This window comes from Cetorhinus maximus, chromosome 15 (assembly GCF_964194155.1).
Source record: "Cetorhinus maximus chromosome 15, sCetMax3.hap1.1, whole genome shotgun sequence".
NCBI lineage: Eukaryota > Metazoa > Chordata > Chondrichthyes > Lamniformes > Cetorhinidae > Cetorhinus > Cetorhinus maximus.
Genome location: NC_135893.1, coordinates 108,202,165 through 108,221,142, shown reverse-complemented (window position 1 = coordinate 108,221,142; position 18,978 = coordinate 108,202,165). Strand labels below are relative to the sequence as shown.

Sequence of the window (18,978 nt, the reverse complement as noted above, 5' to 3'; positions counted from 1 at the left end):
ACAAAAAAAGTTACTTTTGTAAAATGCCAATTTGCCAAATTCCTTGTAGCTACAAGTTGAAAGTTCCATTTGGCTCATTAAATTACAAAACCACTTTATAGTGTATATTGTAAGTTTAAAAAAATCTAAGCACAGATTTATAGATGATTCACAGAAACCAAGTAGGTTTTGGTGGTTTGCTCTTTTGCATTAATACTACGAAGCCTAATATTTTAGCTCAAAACCTGTCTTTGGTACACAAATTTTATTTATAACTAAACTGCTGCTCAATCTATTGACAAGTCTATTAAACATTGTGCTTTTTCTAACATACTATGAAATTTTGCACATATGCACTGTTTTTACAAGATATCCAATGAAGACAATCAATCTGTGCATATTCCAGAGTGTGTGTGTGTGTGTGTGTGTGTACACTTGCAGGAGTGCATACATATAATATAGACACATCACATGTTGACAATATTGAGCATGTGCAAAAGTTTTATTTTCAAAATGCTATTAAATAAATAACAATTATATTTACTTAGTGTCAAATCTCCTATTGTTTTTGAAATGCAGAACAAAATTTAATACAGATGAATATTATTGGAGGAGGAAAGATAATTCGTGCCATTAATCACAAGCTTTTCTGATGCTCAGCATAATCTCTTGGGGGATGGGTGGGAGCACTTTAACAGGCACTTCTTCTTCAGGAGGAGAGGGCGTGGACTCTTCGGCTTCCTCCATTTTCTGTCCAACTATATATAAAATAAAAGTGGATTAGTCAAATAACCAAATGTTAATTTTTTTGTTGAATAACGTTTTTTGTACTGTATCAAACATTGACTTTACTAAAGATTATGATTTATGCATTTGTTTAACATTTTTAATTCAGTAGAGAATTGTTCACTGCTTTAGCTGTAAGTTTAAATCCTGAATCTGATCATCATTCCACCTAGCTGATTTTTGATCTAATTTGGAGCAGGAGGAGGTTATCAGATAGTGGAGCAAACTGTGTTTCAATCTTGAAGTGTATCTCATTGACAGATAATTGGCTGCAGCTCTGTTTGTGCTCAAACTGAAACTTCACTCGGCTATACAAGATAGTGGTCAGGCCTACATAAATTATGATAAAGGATAGTTGCTTTCTACTATGATTTCTTAGCTTTCAGATTGTTTGAGCTGAAATAAATAAATGGTCACATGTTGTCTTTTATTTATACTGAGCTCAAAAACAATCTTTGTATGAACAGGAGGATATAACCATTTTTAAACTTTGGAGAGAGATTGTGAACATAACTGCTTCAATACACCAAATACAGGTGCATAAAGTTCAGCAGGAAGGAAAGTTGTTAGTAGAATATGTTCTCTTATTAGAAAATTCTGGAACACACTAAGTGCTTTTGAACTTCTCATCTGAAGTTTACACCTAGCCTGCAAGTGTAGTAGTGAATCAGCTAGGTTCTAACACACAGATTATTAAAATTGGAACACATGTGAGATTGTAATTCCAGACTGTCTAACCACATGAAACTGCTGTTTCTATGCCCATAAATTACTTATATGCTATCTCACATTTGTGCAGCCAATGCAATGCAAAGCTTTTCAGCTGTGCATTTTTTAAAAAAAAAGCAAATTCTATAAGTGTTTGGTGTTCAGTATTTTGCATATAAACTATGAATGCATTAGAGTAAAATGTGTAAATTAAATGTATACTTAACTTTAATTACTGTACCTATCTTCTGCATTTGATAATCCTAATGCCAGTTGAAATAACAGCTGTTACATGATGCCTAATACCACCAAGGGCCTTGTTTAAACAATGTATAGATGTCTCTGCTTCCCTTTAACAATCACAGCATGCACTGAATGTTAGGGGGCACTCCGGAAGATATCCCTTTGATCTTTGTCTCTTTTCATTAATTGCAGATACTAAATATATATTTTCATCTCTCATCTCAGTACATTTCAATGATGCTAGAAATTAAAATTGGCAATTTTTCTTTTGCAGGTACTTGAAATCTAGGACAGTTTTTTAACCACGTACACAGTAACAAATTAATATCATTATCTTAAGTTTTAAAATGTATTGCTCAGATGCTTACTGAGGATAATTGAATATTTTTCATAGGCACGTCAGAAGGGATGACTTTTAACTTTGACAAATGTGCAGAACATAATTGGGGAATGAGATACCTTCTTAAAAATTCAGAATTGCATGACTCACAGCAGCAAAATGTTAGGCACACAATGAAAGCTAAGCTAAAATGATTACAGGTTAGCACCTTAGCTGGCATGAAGAATCTCTTGCTCACTGTAGTATGCAATTAGAGTGGTGGGTGGACTTGGAGAAAATAATACATTTTTTGGAGCTATGTGGGGTGCCTAGAACAAAAGGTCGTAACCTTCTAATGAGAGCTAGGTTGTGCGGAAGTAATGTCAGAAAGCACTTCACACAAAGGGTAGTGGGAATCAGAAAGTCTTTTCTGCAAAAAGCTTTTGAGGTTAGGTCCATTTTCAAGTTTCAAAACTGGGATTGATTTTTTTTCAAGCAAGGATATTAAGGGATATGGAGCTAAGGCAAGGAGATAGAGGTAAGACACATAACAGTCATGGTCAAATTAAATTGTAAAACAGGCATAAGGGCCTGAATGGCCTACTCCTGTTACGATCTCATCACAAAGCAGATGCTGTTAGAGGGTAGCAATTTTCAGCACATGAACACAACCTCATCCACCGTGTTTGGCAGCAGGGACTCTGTGGAACTTTGTATGCATTAATTTATTGCTCTATTTGCCTGCGTGACAACAGACTGCAGTTCATAGACTATGAAGCACTTTGGGATGTTCCAACTCACCTCCAGACTCCCCCCTCCACCCCGTCTTTCTCTCCCCACACCACCCACCCCCCCCCCCCCCCCCCCCCCCCTCCAAAAGCCTGTCCTCATCATCTACAAGACACATGTCAGGAGTGTAATGGAATACTCCCACTTGCCTGGATCAGTGCAGTTCCCACAACACTCAAGAAGCTTAACACCATCCAGGACAAAGCTGCTCGCTTGATTGGTACCACATTCACTCCCTCCACCACCGATGCACAGTGGCAGCAGTGTGTACCATCTACAAGATGCACTGTAGGAATTCACCAAGGCTCCTTAGACAGCACCTTCCAAACCCAAGGGCAGTAAATACGTGGAAACACCACCACCTGGAAGTTCCCCTCCAAATCACTCATCATCCTGACTTGAAAATATATCGCCATTCCTCACTGTCGCTGGGTCAAAATCCTGGAACTCCCTTCCTAACAGCACTGTGGCTGTACCCACACAACAGGGACTGCAGGAGTTCAAGAAGGCAGCTCACCACCACCTTCTCAAGGGCAATTAGGGATGGGCAATAAATGCTGGTCCAGCCAGTGATGCCCATATCCCAGGAATGAATGTGAAAAAAAATGATCATCTTTCTATTGTAGTGGATCAAGCATCAGTCGGGAAACATTTAGGGGACAGTGATCACTGTATCATAAGGTTTAGGTTGGTTTTGGAAAATGGCAAGGAACAATCTGGATTAAGAATAATTAACTGGGGAAAGCCAACTTCAATGGAGTGAGAATGGATCTGACCCAGATGGGCTGGAATCAAAGATTGGTAAGCACAACAGTATCTGACCAATGGGCTGCTGTTATGGAAGATGGAGTTCAGGCACAGTCAAGGTATATTCGCACAAAGGAGAAAGGCAGTGCCAACAAATCCAGAGCTCCAGATGACAAAAGAGATTAAAATAAAAAGATAAAGTGTGCTTATGTCAGATGGACAACCGACAACTAGGCTGAATATCAAAGGTTCAGAGCAGAAGTTAAAATGCAAAAAGGGAAGCAAAGAGTATGAAAAACAAATCCAAAAGTCTTCTATAAGCATATAAGTAGAGAAAGGTTGGTAAAAAGGAGTGCAGAACCGATTAGGGACCAAAAAGGGGATTTACACATGGAGGCAGGGGACAAGGGTGAGGAATTAATTGAATACTTTGCGCCTGTCTTTGCCAAGGAAGAAGATGTTATTCAGGTCATGGTGCAAAAGGAGGCAATTCAGTCACTTGAAGAGTTTAAAATTGATAAGAAGGGGGTATTTGCTTGGCTATCTGAACTTAAAGTTGATAAACTCCTGGAAATAAAAGAGGCAGTAGCAACATGGGTATGAAATTGGTTGAGTGACAGGAAACAGACTAAGTGGTTAATGGGTATTTTTTTGAATTGGAGGAAGGTTTGTAGTGGAGTTCCCCAGGGGTCGGTGTTTGGACCCCTGCTCTTCCTGATGTTAATGACCTAAATCTTAAGAGTACAGGGCACAATTTTAAAATTTGCAGCAATACTAAACTTGGAAGCATTGTGAACTGTGAGGAGGATAGTGTAGAACTTCAAAAGGACATGGACAGGTTGGTGGTATGGGCAGACAAGTGGAAGATGAAATTTAATGCAGCGATGTTTGAAATGACTCATTTTGGTAGGATGAATGCAGAGAAACAATACAAAGTTAAAGGGGGTGCAGGAGCAGAGGGACCTCTGTGTATCTGTGCATAAATTATTGAAGGTGGTAGGACAGGTTGAGAGAGTGGTTAATAAAGCATACAGTATTCTAGGCTTTATTAATAGGGGCATAGAGTATAAGAGCAAGGAGGTTATGTTAAACTTGTATAAAACACTGGTTCAACCTTAATTGGAGCATTGCGTCCAGTTCTATGAAGGCATTAAAGAGAGCTCAGAAAAGAATCACGAGAATGGTTCCATTGAGGAGGAAGTTCAGTTTTGTAGGTAGATTGGAGAAGTTGGGACTGTTCTTGGAGAAGAGAAGGTTGAGGGGAGATTTGATAGAGGTATTCAAAATGATTGGGGATCTGGAGAGAGTTGACAGTGAGAAACTGTTCCCATTGGTGGAAGGATCGAGAGCAAGAGGACACGGATTTTAGATAATTGGCAAAAGAAGCAGTGGTGACATGAGAAATTTTTCACACAGCGAGTGGTTCGGGTCTGGAATGCATTGCCGGAGAGTGTGGTGGAGGCAAGTTCAATTGAAGCATTCAAGAAGGAATTGGGTGTTATCTGAGAAGGAAGAATGTGCAGGGTTACGGGAAGAAGGTGGGGGAATGACACTCGGTGAATTGCTCCTATGGAGTGCCAGTGCAGACGTGACCAGACGAATGGTCTCTCTCTGTGCTGGAACCATTCTGGGATTCTGGGATTTCTGACACACCAGCAGAAAATTGTTAGTGACTGTTTTCCTAGATCATAAAGTAGAAACCGTCACCAACTTGTCAAAATGAATCCTTCTGTCTATTTTACACATGGGTAAGCTAACCTTGTGGAAAAGGTAACACTGGGGAAAAAGTCACTTCCTAATTTACTCTATTTACACCATTAAATATCTAAAAGTGCTGGAGGCATACCCTTTTTGATTGAAGAAAATGCAAAGCTTGTGTTAAGAATGTACAAATAAATAGTGTACAATGAATGTATGAATGTACAAATAAATAAATATTAATAAACAGCGTTGCATCAAAACTACAGAAATATTACTGTATAAAGTACAGTAGTATTAAGTGTTACAAATGTGAGGTTTTGTAAGGTTATGTTTCAGGACTGTGTTTTTAATTTAGGGTAAGATGGCAGAATGAAGGGAGTTGTGTGACCTGCCCCAGGTTGTTTTACTGGGAAGCAGATGCAAGGTGTTCATACTTGTGGCTAATGGCAGAAGCATCTGTGCTGATAGTGGATTGATTGTTAGTTTCCAAAGTCCCAAGGAGGTGTTAAGAATGTCAGGTTTGGTAAACAGTTATACTTTAACTGTCTTTTGAATTTCAAGATAGAATGAAGTTGGGAGTCTAAAGGATAGCTGATTAGCATGTTTCCTTGGATACTAGGCCTTTGTGATTTATGTTACCATGGAGATGGGCTTTGAGAGGGGTAGGGTGTATAGGAAGCCATTGAAGGATTGGATTACAAGGTTCTCCTAAAAGATATCACTGAATTTTACAGACATGTCAGTCTGTCAGAATCTGAAAACAAGAGAACAGATAAAGGCAGCAAGTGTCTATGAATTACTGCGCAGGAATGCGGGTAGGAGATTGAAAATAGCAAATTTGCGAAGATTCAAAACGAGGCTGGAAGATTTGCCTAGCTTAAGTTGGAGGGGGAATCGCCAGGAAAACCCTCACCGTGAAAAAAAGTTCTGAGTTTCAAAGTTACTTGGCTAGAGAAAGAAAAGAACGGAAGTAAACTCTCCAGAGCTAAGAACCCCTTTGGACTGGTTCCTGGAGAATTAAATGTCGACTTAAGGCTTAGTAAAAGGTATAACCATGCTGTGGGAATTTGGATTGTGTTAAAAATAAAAGGAGAAAATTCTGTTCTGTAGTTTAAAATATAGATTGCCTACCAAAAATCATGATTAGTTAGTGTTGCTTTTGGTTTGTTTGTTGCTGTAAAAGTCTTAAAACTTGCAATCTTGTCATGTGATCCTTTAAGTTGAATACTGGGAATTCGAATTTCTTTTTTAGAGAGATCGTAATACACAAGTTAATCTCTAAAAACTGCAAAAGGGATCACGTGACAGAGAAATTAGGATTTTTTTTTATAAATACATGCTTTGCAGTTTGAGTGTTTATGGTTATTGACTTTTCCACAAGCATCTTGACAACACAGCATATTTACGTAATGTGTACAATTCAAATAATCTGAGTTAGTGCTAACCTCCAGGGAAACCCTATCTTAGGGCAGTGAAAGTAGTCAGAATTATCTTTTGTTCAAATCATCAAAGATAAGGTAACACATGAAGCAATTTTCCTAAAAAAGCAACACAACTTCTCATATTGATTGTTTGGGTATAGTGTGACGAATGTGAATAATAGGAAATTACAGAGCAGAATCTTTATATTTTGTAGTACAGTCTAAATAATCACAAGTTGTCTTTTATATGTTCATACTGGAAAGTCAAGTTTTTCATGAACTGGTGATTTCTGGAAGGAGATTCTGAATAATAAAACATATTTATTTTATTAACAAAGTATTTTGCCTCAATACACCAAATACTGTTGCCTAGATGTATGGTAAGAAAGAAGAAAGATGTAAATTTGACCATGTTCTCTTTATACTGCAGAACGGGTGGTGAACGTTTAAAAGTGAGTGTTTGATCTTCAGTAGAATTTTTCATACCCAAATTCAAAGAATATGGCATCTGTTGATGTTTCATTTGATAGTTTCTCTCCTACATGCTGTGAAGTGAAAATGGTAAATTATTTCTTATAGTTAGAATTAGTTTACTTTTATGAAGTGTGTTCAGAAAATGTACCTGAATTGGGGAACCTAGAGTATCTATAATTGGAAAACACACTATCAAAGATGTAAATATTTCCAATGTAAGCAATTTGCTTGTGTGGTTGTTCTTGAAAGTGTGAGTGTAGATAAAGCCATAAAAAAGGCCAATGGCATTTTGGGTCTTCAAAAAGGGGCATAGAGAACAGGAGTCAAAAAAAGGCAATGTTAAATTTCTACAGAGTATTGGTAAGGTTGTGCACTGTGTGTTGTGAGGAGTTTTAGGTATCCATAGGGCTAAATTTTACACTGGGGGTGGGGTTCCCACTCCCACCTCTCTACTGTGCAGAAAGGTTGGGGCAAGACCATTCCTGGCTGGCTTGCCCCACAGCCATTTAACGGCTAATTGGCTTGGTGCAAGACTTTGTCCCCAGTGGGGAGGAAGTTCTCAGAGAGCAGCTGGCCAATCAAATGATCCCAGCAGCATTGCCAGGGATGGTGGCCACTGCTGGGACTGCAGCGAGTCCCGGGGGAAGTGTGTTACGATGGACAGGACCTGAAGATATGTCCAGAGTACACGGGGGCCAGGCTGGTAGGTCCTGGTGGCAGGTGGGGGGGGGGGGGGGGGGGGGGGGGTAGAGGGGAAGGGATGGCGGCTCAGGGTGGACAAGGCAGGAGGGAGGGTAAACATAGGGGGTGGGGGCTCTCATGGGCACAGGGACCCAGCAAACAAGTCCTGCCTTGCCTGCCACCAATCCACCAGGTTTCAGTGGGTGACTGGACACTTGGGACTGACCTTCCTCGGCTGTGGATAAAATCCCAGGAGCAGCCAGAGGAGGCCCTTAAGTGACCATTAATTGACCACTCAAAAGCCTAAACTGGTCCCGCGGGTGAGTAGCCTCCTGACACCACCTCTTTCGCTGGTAAAATTGCAGCAGGGGCGGGCAGGTGGGAGCTGGCAATGGCACCACTACTATGGCATACAATTTTATGCCCTACTTCTGCCCTGGCAGAGCCATAAAATACAGCCCATTGAGTTCATAAAATCATAGAGTGATAGAATGGTTACATTCAGTGGAGATTCACCAGGATGGGAGGAGGAATGGGAACTATGGTTATGAGGAGGCTTGAGATATTTGTACTATTTCCACTGGAGCAGAAAAGACTGAGACTAGGGAAAATAGGTAAAGATTTTATTAAAATTATGAAGGTTTTTGATAGAGTGGACAGGGAAAGATTATTTCCTCTGGTTGGAGAGTGATGCGGGAATAATAATTTTAAAATTGTCACTGAGACTGAGACGTGAAAAACTTTACCACAGGAGTGATGGATGTAGACACCATTGCACCTTTTAAGGAAGAATAGAATAATATTTAAATGAGAGGAGCTTTGTGAAGAGAACTGTTAGATTTGTTTTGGATTGATCAATCCAAGAGCCCAGAACCCTCGTTCTGTGCTTCAAATATCAGCGGTTCTAAGAACCAATCAAATAGCTCAATTTAAAAAAAACATTCTTTTCTAATTTCTAATGGCCAAACTAAGGTTTTATACAAGTTTTAAAAGCCAGAAGATTACTTATTTCACAATAACATTAACATTTCCCACTGAATTGCTTCTTATGTTGTTTAATAAACTCACTAAAATGTCTGCTTCAAGACCTTAGCCTCTCTAAATGCTGAGCTTTAACTCTGTAATTTTACTTACAATAGTTGGAGACATCTTTCAATCACAGGTGCAAATTCTGAGAAAGTAGCTCTCAATTTTAACTCCCAGGCAGGAATACAGCAGAGTGAGCTACAGTGTCTGGGACCAGCAGCTGGTAGGCTAGACAGATTTTAGTGGCTGGACCTCAATAGCACACTGGTTGCTAAGGGTCCAAGACGATTGATGGGAAGTTGCTGTTGGGGTTGCAGGAAGCTATTATTGGGGATCCATGGGAATGGTCCCTGTAAAGAGGTAAGTTCCAGAAGGGAAATCCATATCGGGGGAGGGGCAGGTGAGGCCAAAGGCTTTGTTGTGGGGCCCATGAGAAACAAAAGTAAACTTTCTTGCTGGGCCTCTTCTGGGTCTGGCTGAAGTTTCAGGCAGGTTTTACCTGATGGGGAACCCTACTGCCCCCACCCTCCCCTCACCCCCAAGGCCTTGGGTTAACATGGTAGATAGGGCTCTGAGACCATCATCAGAGTCCAATCTCATAATTAACGGGGAATTCAAATTATCAGGACTTCAGTATGTAAATGTTATAGGAATCCCATTCTTGCAAATCTGCATTCAATATCTATTGAACACCAATGCATGAAGGTTAGTCGCTTTTACAAATTCACAAATAGCTGCATGATTTGATTAAAAATTCAATTGTATAAATAGACTGCTTTATTGACGATGCAATATCTTCCATTGTACATACCTCAGCATAGCTGAATAGTTTTTTTATCCTCTAAGTTGTGTTTAATCAAATAAGCTAACTTGCATTTATGAATAGCAGAGGAGAGGGAAGTTGGTGGCACTTTTATAGCTTCTTAAACACATTAGCTATCTCTTTGGGGAAAGATTTAAGGAGAAGGACACTTTGGGGAAAGTGTCTTTGCCGCCTGCAATTTAAAGCTGCGGTTGGCCAGATCACAGCAAGAAAGGAGTGGTGAGCTCCATGCTTCTGCCGGATGGGATCAGTTAAAATCAACCTGCACAGTTTGCAGAATTTCTCAGCATATATTCTGTACATCAACAGGAGTCGAAGAGTGGGTGTAGACCCTTATCCTGTAATAATTTGAGTTTCAGTTCGGGTTAGACAGGCTGGGCTTGTTTCCACTGGAGTTCAGTAGACTGATGGGTGACTTGATTGAAGTATATAAGATCCTGAATGGTCTTGACAAGGTGGACATGGAAAGGATGTTTCCTCTTGTGAGTGAGTCCAGAACTGGAGGCACATCTTTAAATTTGGGGTCATTCTTTTAGGACAGAGATGAGGGGAATTTTTCTCTGAGGGTTGTGCAACTTTGCCTCAGAAGGTGGTGGAGGCGGGGCCATTGAATATTTTTAAGATGGAGTTAAATAGATTCTTGTTAGGCAAGGGGATCAAAGGTTATCAGGGGTAGATGGGAATGTGGAATTCGAAACACAAACAGATCAGCCATGATCTTAATGAATGGCAGAGCAGGCTCGAGGGGCTGAATGGCCTACTTCTGCTCCCATTTCGTATGTTTGTACGTTCATATGTTCGTATATTTTTCAAAAAGATTAAATTCTCCAAGTTGGATTTCAGGAAAGGCTGGCATTAATTTAAATTAATTAACAAATTATATTATGAATTATTCAGATATAGAACCTGTTATGAAAGCTACATCCGCCTCGTCAGAGAGCGGGAGGTCAGGAACTCCCAAGTCCTGATAGACCTCCGAGTTTCCATGCATGTGCAAACCAGTAGCGGGCTGCACATGGGCAGTTATGCATTTTTAAATTCTTTGGGCCAAGGAACGGTCCAGCGTGCCTGTGCATGAAGAAAAATTATGTGATAATCTGGGTCAGGTGATGGGGAGTGGAGTGCCATTGAAGATAAGTGTTCCAGGCAGGGGACAGGGAGAGGTCCCAAAGGGAGAGGGGACAGGGAGAGGTCCCAAAAGGTCCCAGACAGGGGGCAGGGACAGGAAGATCTCCCAGTTAAGTTAAAAAACAGGAAAAGGCCTGTGGGTAGCAGGATTTAAGTGAAGTGGGCTCAGGAGAAGCCCTGAAGATCCAAGAAGGCGGCCAAAGGTCGGTGACTCCATGCCGCAAGCCACTTTGGAGCAGCGGGGTTCTGCTCTGCCTGGCTGCAGAGCTGAAATTGTGCTTGTGAGTTGATGTTTGGGTGCATACTCGGGAATCCAGTGAAACAGAATCTCGGGAGACGAGATTGAAACCCTGCGAGGTGGGCCATCATTGAGGCCGTCTGAATTGGAACGATTTGTGGAGAGAATTCCAAGCCAAGATCTTCGAAAGTGAAGATGGGAATCCTTCGTGAGAGAGACAGAGTTTCAGTAAGATTGGTTGACTCATAGTGTTTACTGATATCTGAGTGGATTGTTGAGAAATCCATGGACTCTCTTTTGGTCACCTCTGTCATTTATTGTGCAGTATGGTGTGTTTGACCACAGTTTGCCTGTTAATTCACATGTACCTCATACATACCCTGAATGTTTAGAGTATAAGATGGATATTGTAACTTGATTTATCTTTCTGACCTTGTACAGTAAAGCTTATTTTTGTTTGTTCAAAACCCATGGAATCTTGTGGCTTTATTCTCTTAGCAAGGTCTTGAATCTCAAACTTTGTCTATTTTAAACAAAACGTTATTAGTCCCAAACCGGATCTTATCAACAACTTGGGGGTTGGTCTAGGATCATAACATATAACTGTAAACAACAGCATCTATGATCACCATTTCTTGAATGACAGAAAAGTAAATGGATTGTTTATAGAGATAAGATTTTTTTGATGATAACTTGCTAATTGACCTGTTGAAGAGTCAATGAATAAATCTCTTCCTTGGATCATTTTAAGGCTTAAAGAAATTATATAGTTTTTAAATAGGGGACTAGTAGAATGAAAATAGGAACAACAAAGTAAAAATGCTAACTTGCCGCTGAATGTATGACTCTTCCAGTTTTTGAGTGGATATCACTGTAGTTGCAGCCATGCAGGGAGCTAATTAAATTATTTAAACAAAACTCAAGCGTTACAGTTAAAGCCCCAAGGCCATTTTCATGTCAATCAGTCACAACTCCCACAAGTAGGGAGGTGAACATTTCTAATGTTATTTAAAGGTATATTCACTTGCACTCAAATAAAATACTGCAAAGGTTTGGTGGGAATTGTGTTGTTAGTTCATAGTGGTTCTTGAAAAATTACTTGGTTTTAAAGTGCTTGTGGTGGCTGGACACCCTTCTGAAATCTTAAAAATACTTTTCGAGTCAAAACAATTAACTAAATTAACAATAACAAGGGATAAATCAAGCACAGCGCCTAATTCAGGTCAGCTGTAAAACCAAGGACAAAGTTTAAAGGAAACTTACAAACATTAAACCAAAATGTGATTAAAGGGGTCAACAAAACACACCAGTCCCCGCGGCACCCACCGGGCACGGAAGGCTGAAATCTTAAAGGGGGACTAGCAACACACTTTTTTAAATTGGCAATTATGGCTAGAGGAAGAGTAGCAGCAACAAGTAAAAGGAGCACTTTGAACTAGAGCTGCACACGTACAGGAGGATCAGCATAATGGGCATGAGCTCACAGGAATCCTTATCCTTCTAACATAATTTCTAGACTGTTATGAACAAAGTATAATTTTTAAGTTGAATATATATATATATATATATATATAAATATTTATCTGTTAAGAAAGGTAAACTAGTTTCAGTTTCCTTTAGGTTGTTTGTGAGCCTTGTTGTGTGGGAGTCTGAATAGACTCCTGACTAAAAAGTCAGGTCTTTTGGGTTTGTTTGTATATATACATTTTTAATGAGGTTTTACAACCTCAAGGTAAAGAGATGGGTTAAAAGGGGTAAGAAGTTTAGTGATTATAGGTAGAAAAAACACAAAGTAGAAAAACTTTACCATTGCCTAGCGACAGTGATCAAGTGACACAGACACAGAGAAAGACAGGGAAGAGAGTTCAGTGTGTGTCAGAGAGAGAGGACAGGAATTTCAAGCTCTGATAAGAAAGACTACAAGGCTATTGAGGACAATAGTTGACTGAATAGTCAGTTATAGAACTCAGTAAAATGATCAGTTTAGCAGAGGTGCAATAGGGAGAATAGTTTAGGGAACTCATTTGTTTGCTCTGCAGTTGAAAAAACGGAGTTTGGAGTGCAGTTTGGGTATCTCAGGGTGAGATACAAGTTGGGTGAAAAGCATCGAGTGAATGCTCAAGAATTCGCCAGAAGGAAACCATCTGCAACTGTGCCAGTCCCAAGTGAGAAGCCTGTGTGTCAAGCTAGCGGTAACATTTCACTGTAAAGATATTGCTGGGATAAAGGAATAGTGGGAATTTGAATCATCTTCTTGTGTTTAGACCTTTCCAACCATTTTGTCTGGTGTAATATAGTTCAATTTTTCTTGTTTAATAAATATTTTATTTTTCGTGTTAAAAGTTCATCAGCAGACTCCTGTGAATTTGTTCAGTAACTTTCTTCCATAGCTTTTAAAAAAGGTTAGGAACTAACAAACTAGGTTTCACTCTGGGATCTGGAATTGTCCAGTATTAACATCAGACAGGATTGTAACATAGGCCCAGGAGCAGTGCATAAGTAGGCTGTGCTTCTCCAGGGGGCTAGTTAAGAGTTGTCACCTCCTGAAATATCACAGGATGGGAACAAGTTGGAACAGGTTTAGAATAGTTGGTAGCCAGGAATATCCTTTCTGATAAAAAATGCTACTTCCCACCAAACACAACCCTTTATTTGTCTTCAACCATTTATCCATTCTTGCCTGAAGATATTCATACTAAGATCAAATAGGAATGGGAATAGATCATTCGGTTCCTCAAAGCTGCTGCACCATTCAATAAGATCATGGCCGATTTGAATGTGGCCTTAATACCACTTTCCTGCCCATCCCCCATGCCCATCCCCCATAACCCCTGACTCCCTTGTTGATCAAAAATCTGTCTAACCCTGCCTTGGATATATTCAATGACCCCGCTTCCACTGCTCTCTGGGGAAGAGAATTCCAAAGACTAATGACCCTCTGAGAAAAGAAATTCTTTCTCATCTCCATCTTAAATAAGAGACTCTTATTTTCAGTGCCCCCTAGTTTTAGATTCCCTCACAAGGGGAAACATCCTCTCAGCATCTACCCTGAACAGCCTCTTCAGAATCCTACTTGTTTCAATAAGATCACCTCTCATTCTTCTAAACTCCAATGAGTATAGGTGCAACCTGCTCAACCTTTCCTCATAGGACAACCCTTTCATCTCAGGAATCAGCCCAGTGAACCTTCTCTGAACTACTTACAATGTAAATATATTCCTCTGTAAATAGGGAGACCAAAACTATATGCAGTAGTCTGGTGGTCTCGCTATTGCCCTATACAGTTGTAGCAAGACTTCCCTACTTTTATATTCCAACCTCCTACCAATAAAGGCCAACATTCCATTTGCCTTCCTAATTACTTGCTGTACCTGCATGCTAACTTTTTATGATTCATGTACAAAGACACCCAGATCCCTCTACTGCAGCATTCTGTATTCTGTCTCTATTTAAATAATATGCTGCTTTTCTGTTCTTCCTGCCAAAGTGGACAACCTCACATTTTCCCACATTATATTCCATCTGCCAAATTTTTTGCCAGCTTATTTAACTTATTTATATCCCTTTGCAGATTCTTTGTTATTTAAAGTGGAGACAAAAACAGGTAGGCTTTCTCAACAAGGAATCAGCATTCTATTATTTATTAGAATACTTTGTACTCGCAAACCTCTGGAATTTTTGTATATTCTTTCTGGGTAGTGACTGCTGTGAGCAGCTGCCATCAGATGGAATCTGAAGTGATGCACCTAACCTATGACAACAGCACTGTGAATGTGGAATTCTATCCACTTGGAATGGAACGACATAGAAGAACAAGCAAAACCAACAACTTCTTTTGATGGTCGTAAGTTATTAATAGAAAGCATGAGCAAACCTCTATTAGACATGAGGGCCAACAACAGGCTGTCCTTTTGGGAAACAGAGTTCTAGATTTCCACTAACCTTCTACGTGAAAAATTGCTTCCTGAATAACCTAGCTCTAATTTTAAAATTGCTAGCTTTTAGTGATTTTTGTACCTGGGCATGCAAATCCCCTAGTTCCACTACCATTCTGTCTGTTGCCTCCTAACAAATTACAGACCCGCATTGTAAAGTTACCTTCAATTCTATGCACTTTTGTTTTTTCTAATACTCTTTTGTTCAGAACCATATCAAATGCCATCTGAAAGTCCATATTAACAACATCTATAGACATTACCAAATCCACCATGTCATTTTACTTCTCAAAAATTCAATGAGATTAATCAGATGCGGTCGATCCTCACAAATCCACGTTGGCTCTCTTTTCAACAGTTCATAGTTGTCTGAATTTTAGTCACGCTGTCCCTGATTATAGATAATATCCAGGTTTGGGCTGATAAGCAACAGGAAACAGTCACATTGCATAACTACCAGGAGCATCTCCATGGAACCATAGAATGAAGAAAAGTTACGGTGCAGAAAGAGGCCATTTAACCCTTTGTGTCTGCGCCCAACAAAATGAGAAAAAAGAAACTAGCCGCTCATTTTAATTCCACTTTCCAGCCGCTGGTCTGTAGCCTTGCAGGTTACAGCAATTCAGATGCAGATCCAGGTCCCATTTAAATGAGTTGAGCATTTCAACCTCAACTTCCAACTTAGGCAGTGAATTCCACACACCCACAACTCGCTGGGTGAAATGGTTTTTCCTCACGTCCCCATTAATCCTTCTACCAATCACCTTAAATCTATGCTTCCTGGTAATTGACTCCCCGCCCGCCCCCAGCTAGGGGAAACAGGTCTTTCCTGTCTACCCTATCTAGGCCCGTCACAATTGTGTACACCTCAATTAGGTCACCCCCTCAGCCTCCTCTGTCCTAAGGAAAACAGCCCGAGCCTATCCAACCTCTCACCATAGCTGCAATTTTCAGGTTCCGGCAACATTCTGCACTCTCTCCAGAGCAATTATGTCCTTCCTGTAATGTAGTGACCAAGGGGAGGTGGTGGCGTAGTGGTATTGTTGCTGGACTAGTAATCAAGAGACCCAGAGTAATGCTCCCGGTCTGGCCCAGATGTGACTCCATACCCACAGCAATGTGGTTGACTCTTAAATGTCCTCTGAAATGGGCCTAGCAAGCCACTCAGGTATAACAAACCACTACAAAGTCACAAACCCCCCTGCCAATCTAGTTTAACCCCTCCCACAACAGCACTAGCAAATCTCCCTCTGAGGATACTCATCCCAGTCCTGTCCGGCTTGTACAGATCCCACCTTCCCCAGAACCAGTCCCAATGCCTCAGAAATCTGATGCCCTCCCTCCTACACCAGCTTTCCAGTCACATGTTTAATCACTCAATTCTCCTTTTTCTATACTCGCTTGCACGTGGGACTGGGAGTAATCCTGAGATTACTGCTTTAGAGGTCCTGCTTTTCAATCTCCTTCCTAGCTCCCTATAGTCTGCTTTCAGGACCTCAACACCTTTCCTACCTAAGTCATTGGTACCAACATGTACTATGGCCTCTGGCTGATCACCCCTACCCCAGAAGAATGTCCTACAGCCACTCTGTGACATCCTTGACCCTGGCACCAGGGAGGCAGCATATCATCCTAGAGTAACATCTACAGCCACAGAAAACGTCTGTCTGTTCCCCAAACAATCAAATCCCCTATTACCACTGCTCTTCCCCTCTTCCTTCTCCCCTCCTGTACAGCAGAGCTGCCTGTGGTGCTGCGGGCCTGGCTCCGACTGCACTCCTCCGAAGAACCAACACCCTCACTGGAATCCAAAACAGAAAACTGATTGGTGAGCAGGACCCCAGGGAACTCCTGCACTAATTTTCTTGGACTTCCTTGTGGTCACCCATTCCCTATCTGCCTAAGCTCCTAAGCTGCAGTGTGACCACCTCTCTAAGTATGCTATTCACATAGCTCTCCGACTCGTGGATGCACCATAGTGACTCCAGCCACTGCTCGAGCTCCGAAACCTGGAACTTTAGGTTCTGCAGCTGTTGACACTTCCTGCACATGTGGTAATCTGGGACACTAGTAGCATCCACAACTTCCCACATATTACAAGACATGCATTCCACACAACCGAGATGTCCTGCCACGGCTGCAATTTACTTCCTTTGCGTTAGTTTTATTTTACTTTGGTTTAGTTATGCAACTTTATTTTATCTGGCCTTGACTTAAACTTTATTTCCCTATTGCTTGTGTTTCTTACTTAAATGTAATTAGCCCCTTCCTTTAAAAAGAATGTATTTTTCTAATTCTCAGCTACTCCCTAACAGCAATTTCTCACCAACCATTGAATTTATGTTTCTCCTGTGATGTTAGATGCTTGGTGCTGCTGACTGCCTGGCTCAGGATCCTCCTCCTCACATTCTCCTCTAGGTGCTGCTGACTGCCTGGCTCAGGATCCTCCTCTCACACTCTCCTCTAGGTGCTGCTGACTGCCTGTCCCAGGGTCCTCCTCTCGCACTCTCCTCCTAGTGTCCTCCTCTCACATTCTCCTCCAACAAGGGAGAGTCTAACCACTTCTCCATGGCATTCAATGGCATCATTACACAGTTTTTTAATGGTATTTACTGCACAGAAACAGGCTGTTTGGTCCATCAGGTCCAAATCGCCATTTACCTTTCTCATTCTTATTCATCTAATCTGATCAACATATCCTACTATTCCTTTCTCCCTCGTATGGTCATCCAGCTTTCCCTTAAATGCACCTATGCTATTTGCCTAACTATTCCTTGTGGTAGCGAGTACCACATTCTCACTGTTCCCTGGGTAGAGAAGTTTCTCCTCAATTCCCTATTAGATTTATTGGTGATCATCTTATAATAATGGCCCTAGTTCTGGTCTCCCCCACAAATGGAAATATCTTCTCTATGTCTGCCCTAGCAAATCCTTTCATAATTTTGTACACCTCAATTAGGTCACCCCCTCAGCCTCCTCTGTTCTAACGAAAACAACCCTAGCCTATCCAATCTCTCCTCATAGCTGCAATTTTCAAGACCTGGTAACATTCTTGTAAATCTCCTTTGTACTGTCTCCAAAGCAATTATGTCCTTCCTGTAACGTGGTGACCAGAACTGTACACAAATTCCAGCTGTGGCCTAACCAGCGTTTTATACAGTTCCCTCACTGCATCCCTGCTTTTGTATTCAATATCTCCACCAGTAAAGGAAAGCATTCCATAAGCTTCAGGAACCTCTGGACATGCAGTCCAAGGTCTCTCACTTCCTCAACCCCTCTCAATATCCTCCCATTTATTGAGTATCCCCTTGCTTTATTTGCCCTCCCCAAATGTATTACTTCACACTTTTCTGGATTGAATTCCATTTGCCATTTTTCCACCCACAACCAAACCATTGATATTATTCTGGAGACAACAAGCTATCCTCTTCACTATCAATTATGTGGCCAATTTTTGTGTCATCTGCAAATTTCCCACTCACACCTCCCACATTTAAGTGTGAGGTTTGTACTTGGGCAAGACAAACAAAGCACGGGAATACACGATGAGTGGTAGGACCCTGGGAAGTACCGAGGATCAAAGGGACCTTGGCGTACATGTCCACCAGTCCCTTAAGGTAGTGGGACAGGTAGATAAGGTGGTTAAGAAGGCATATGGGATACTTGCCTTTATTAGCCGAGGCATAGAATGTAAGAGCAGGGAGGTTATGATGGAACTATATAAAACGCTGGTTGGCCACAGCTAGAGTATTGCATGCAGTTCTGGAATCCACATTATAGGAAGGATGTGATTGCACTAGAGAGAGTGCAGAGGAGATTTACCAGGATGTTGCCTGGGCTTGAGCGTTTTAGTTATGAGGAGAGATTGGATAGACTGGGGTTATTTTCCCTGGAGCAGAGGAGATTGAGGGGGGACATGATGGAGGTGTTTAAAATTATGAGGGGCATGGATAGGGTAGACAGGAAGGAGCTTTTCCCCT

General features: G+C 41.1%; 1 protein-coding gene across 2 annotated transcripts in view; it reads right to left on the bottom strand.

Annotated features, from left to right (window-relative positions):
- Nucleotides 1-453: 453 nt before the first annotated feature.
- Nucleotides 454-18,978, bottom strand: part of iqck (IQ motif containing K) — a 111,960-nt gene continuing 93,435 nt past the window's right edge. For both annotated transcript variants that reach the window (XM_078559180.1, XM_078559179.1), the window contains one exon: nt 454-737. In XM_078559180.1, coding sequence (XP_078415306.1) covers nt 613-737 — 125 coding nt within the window. In that variant the 3' untranslated portion in view covers nt 454-612. The remainder of the gene's footprint in view (nt 738-18,978) is intronic.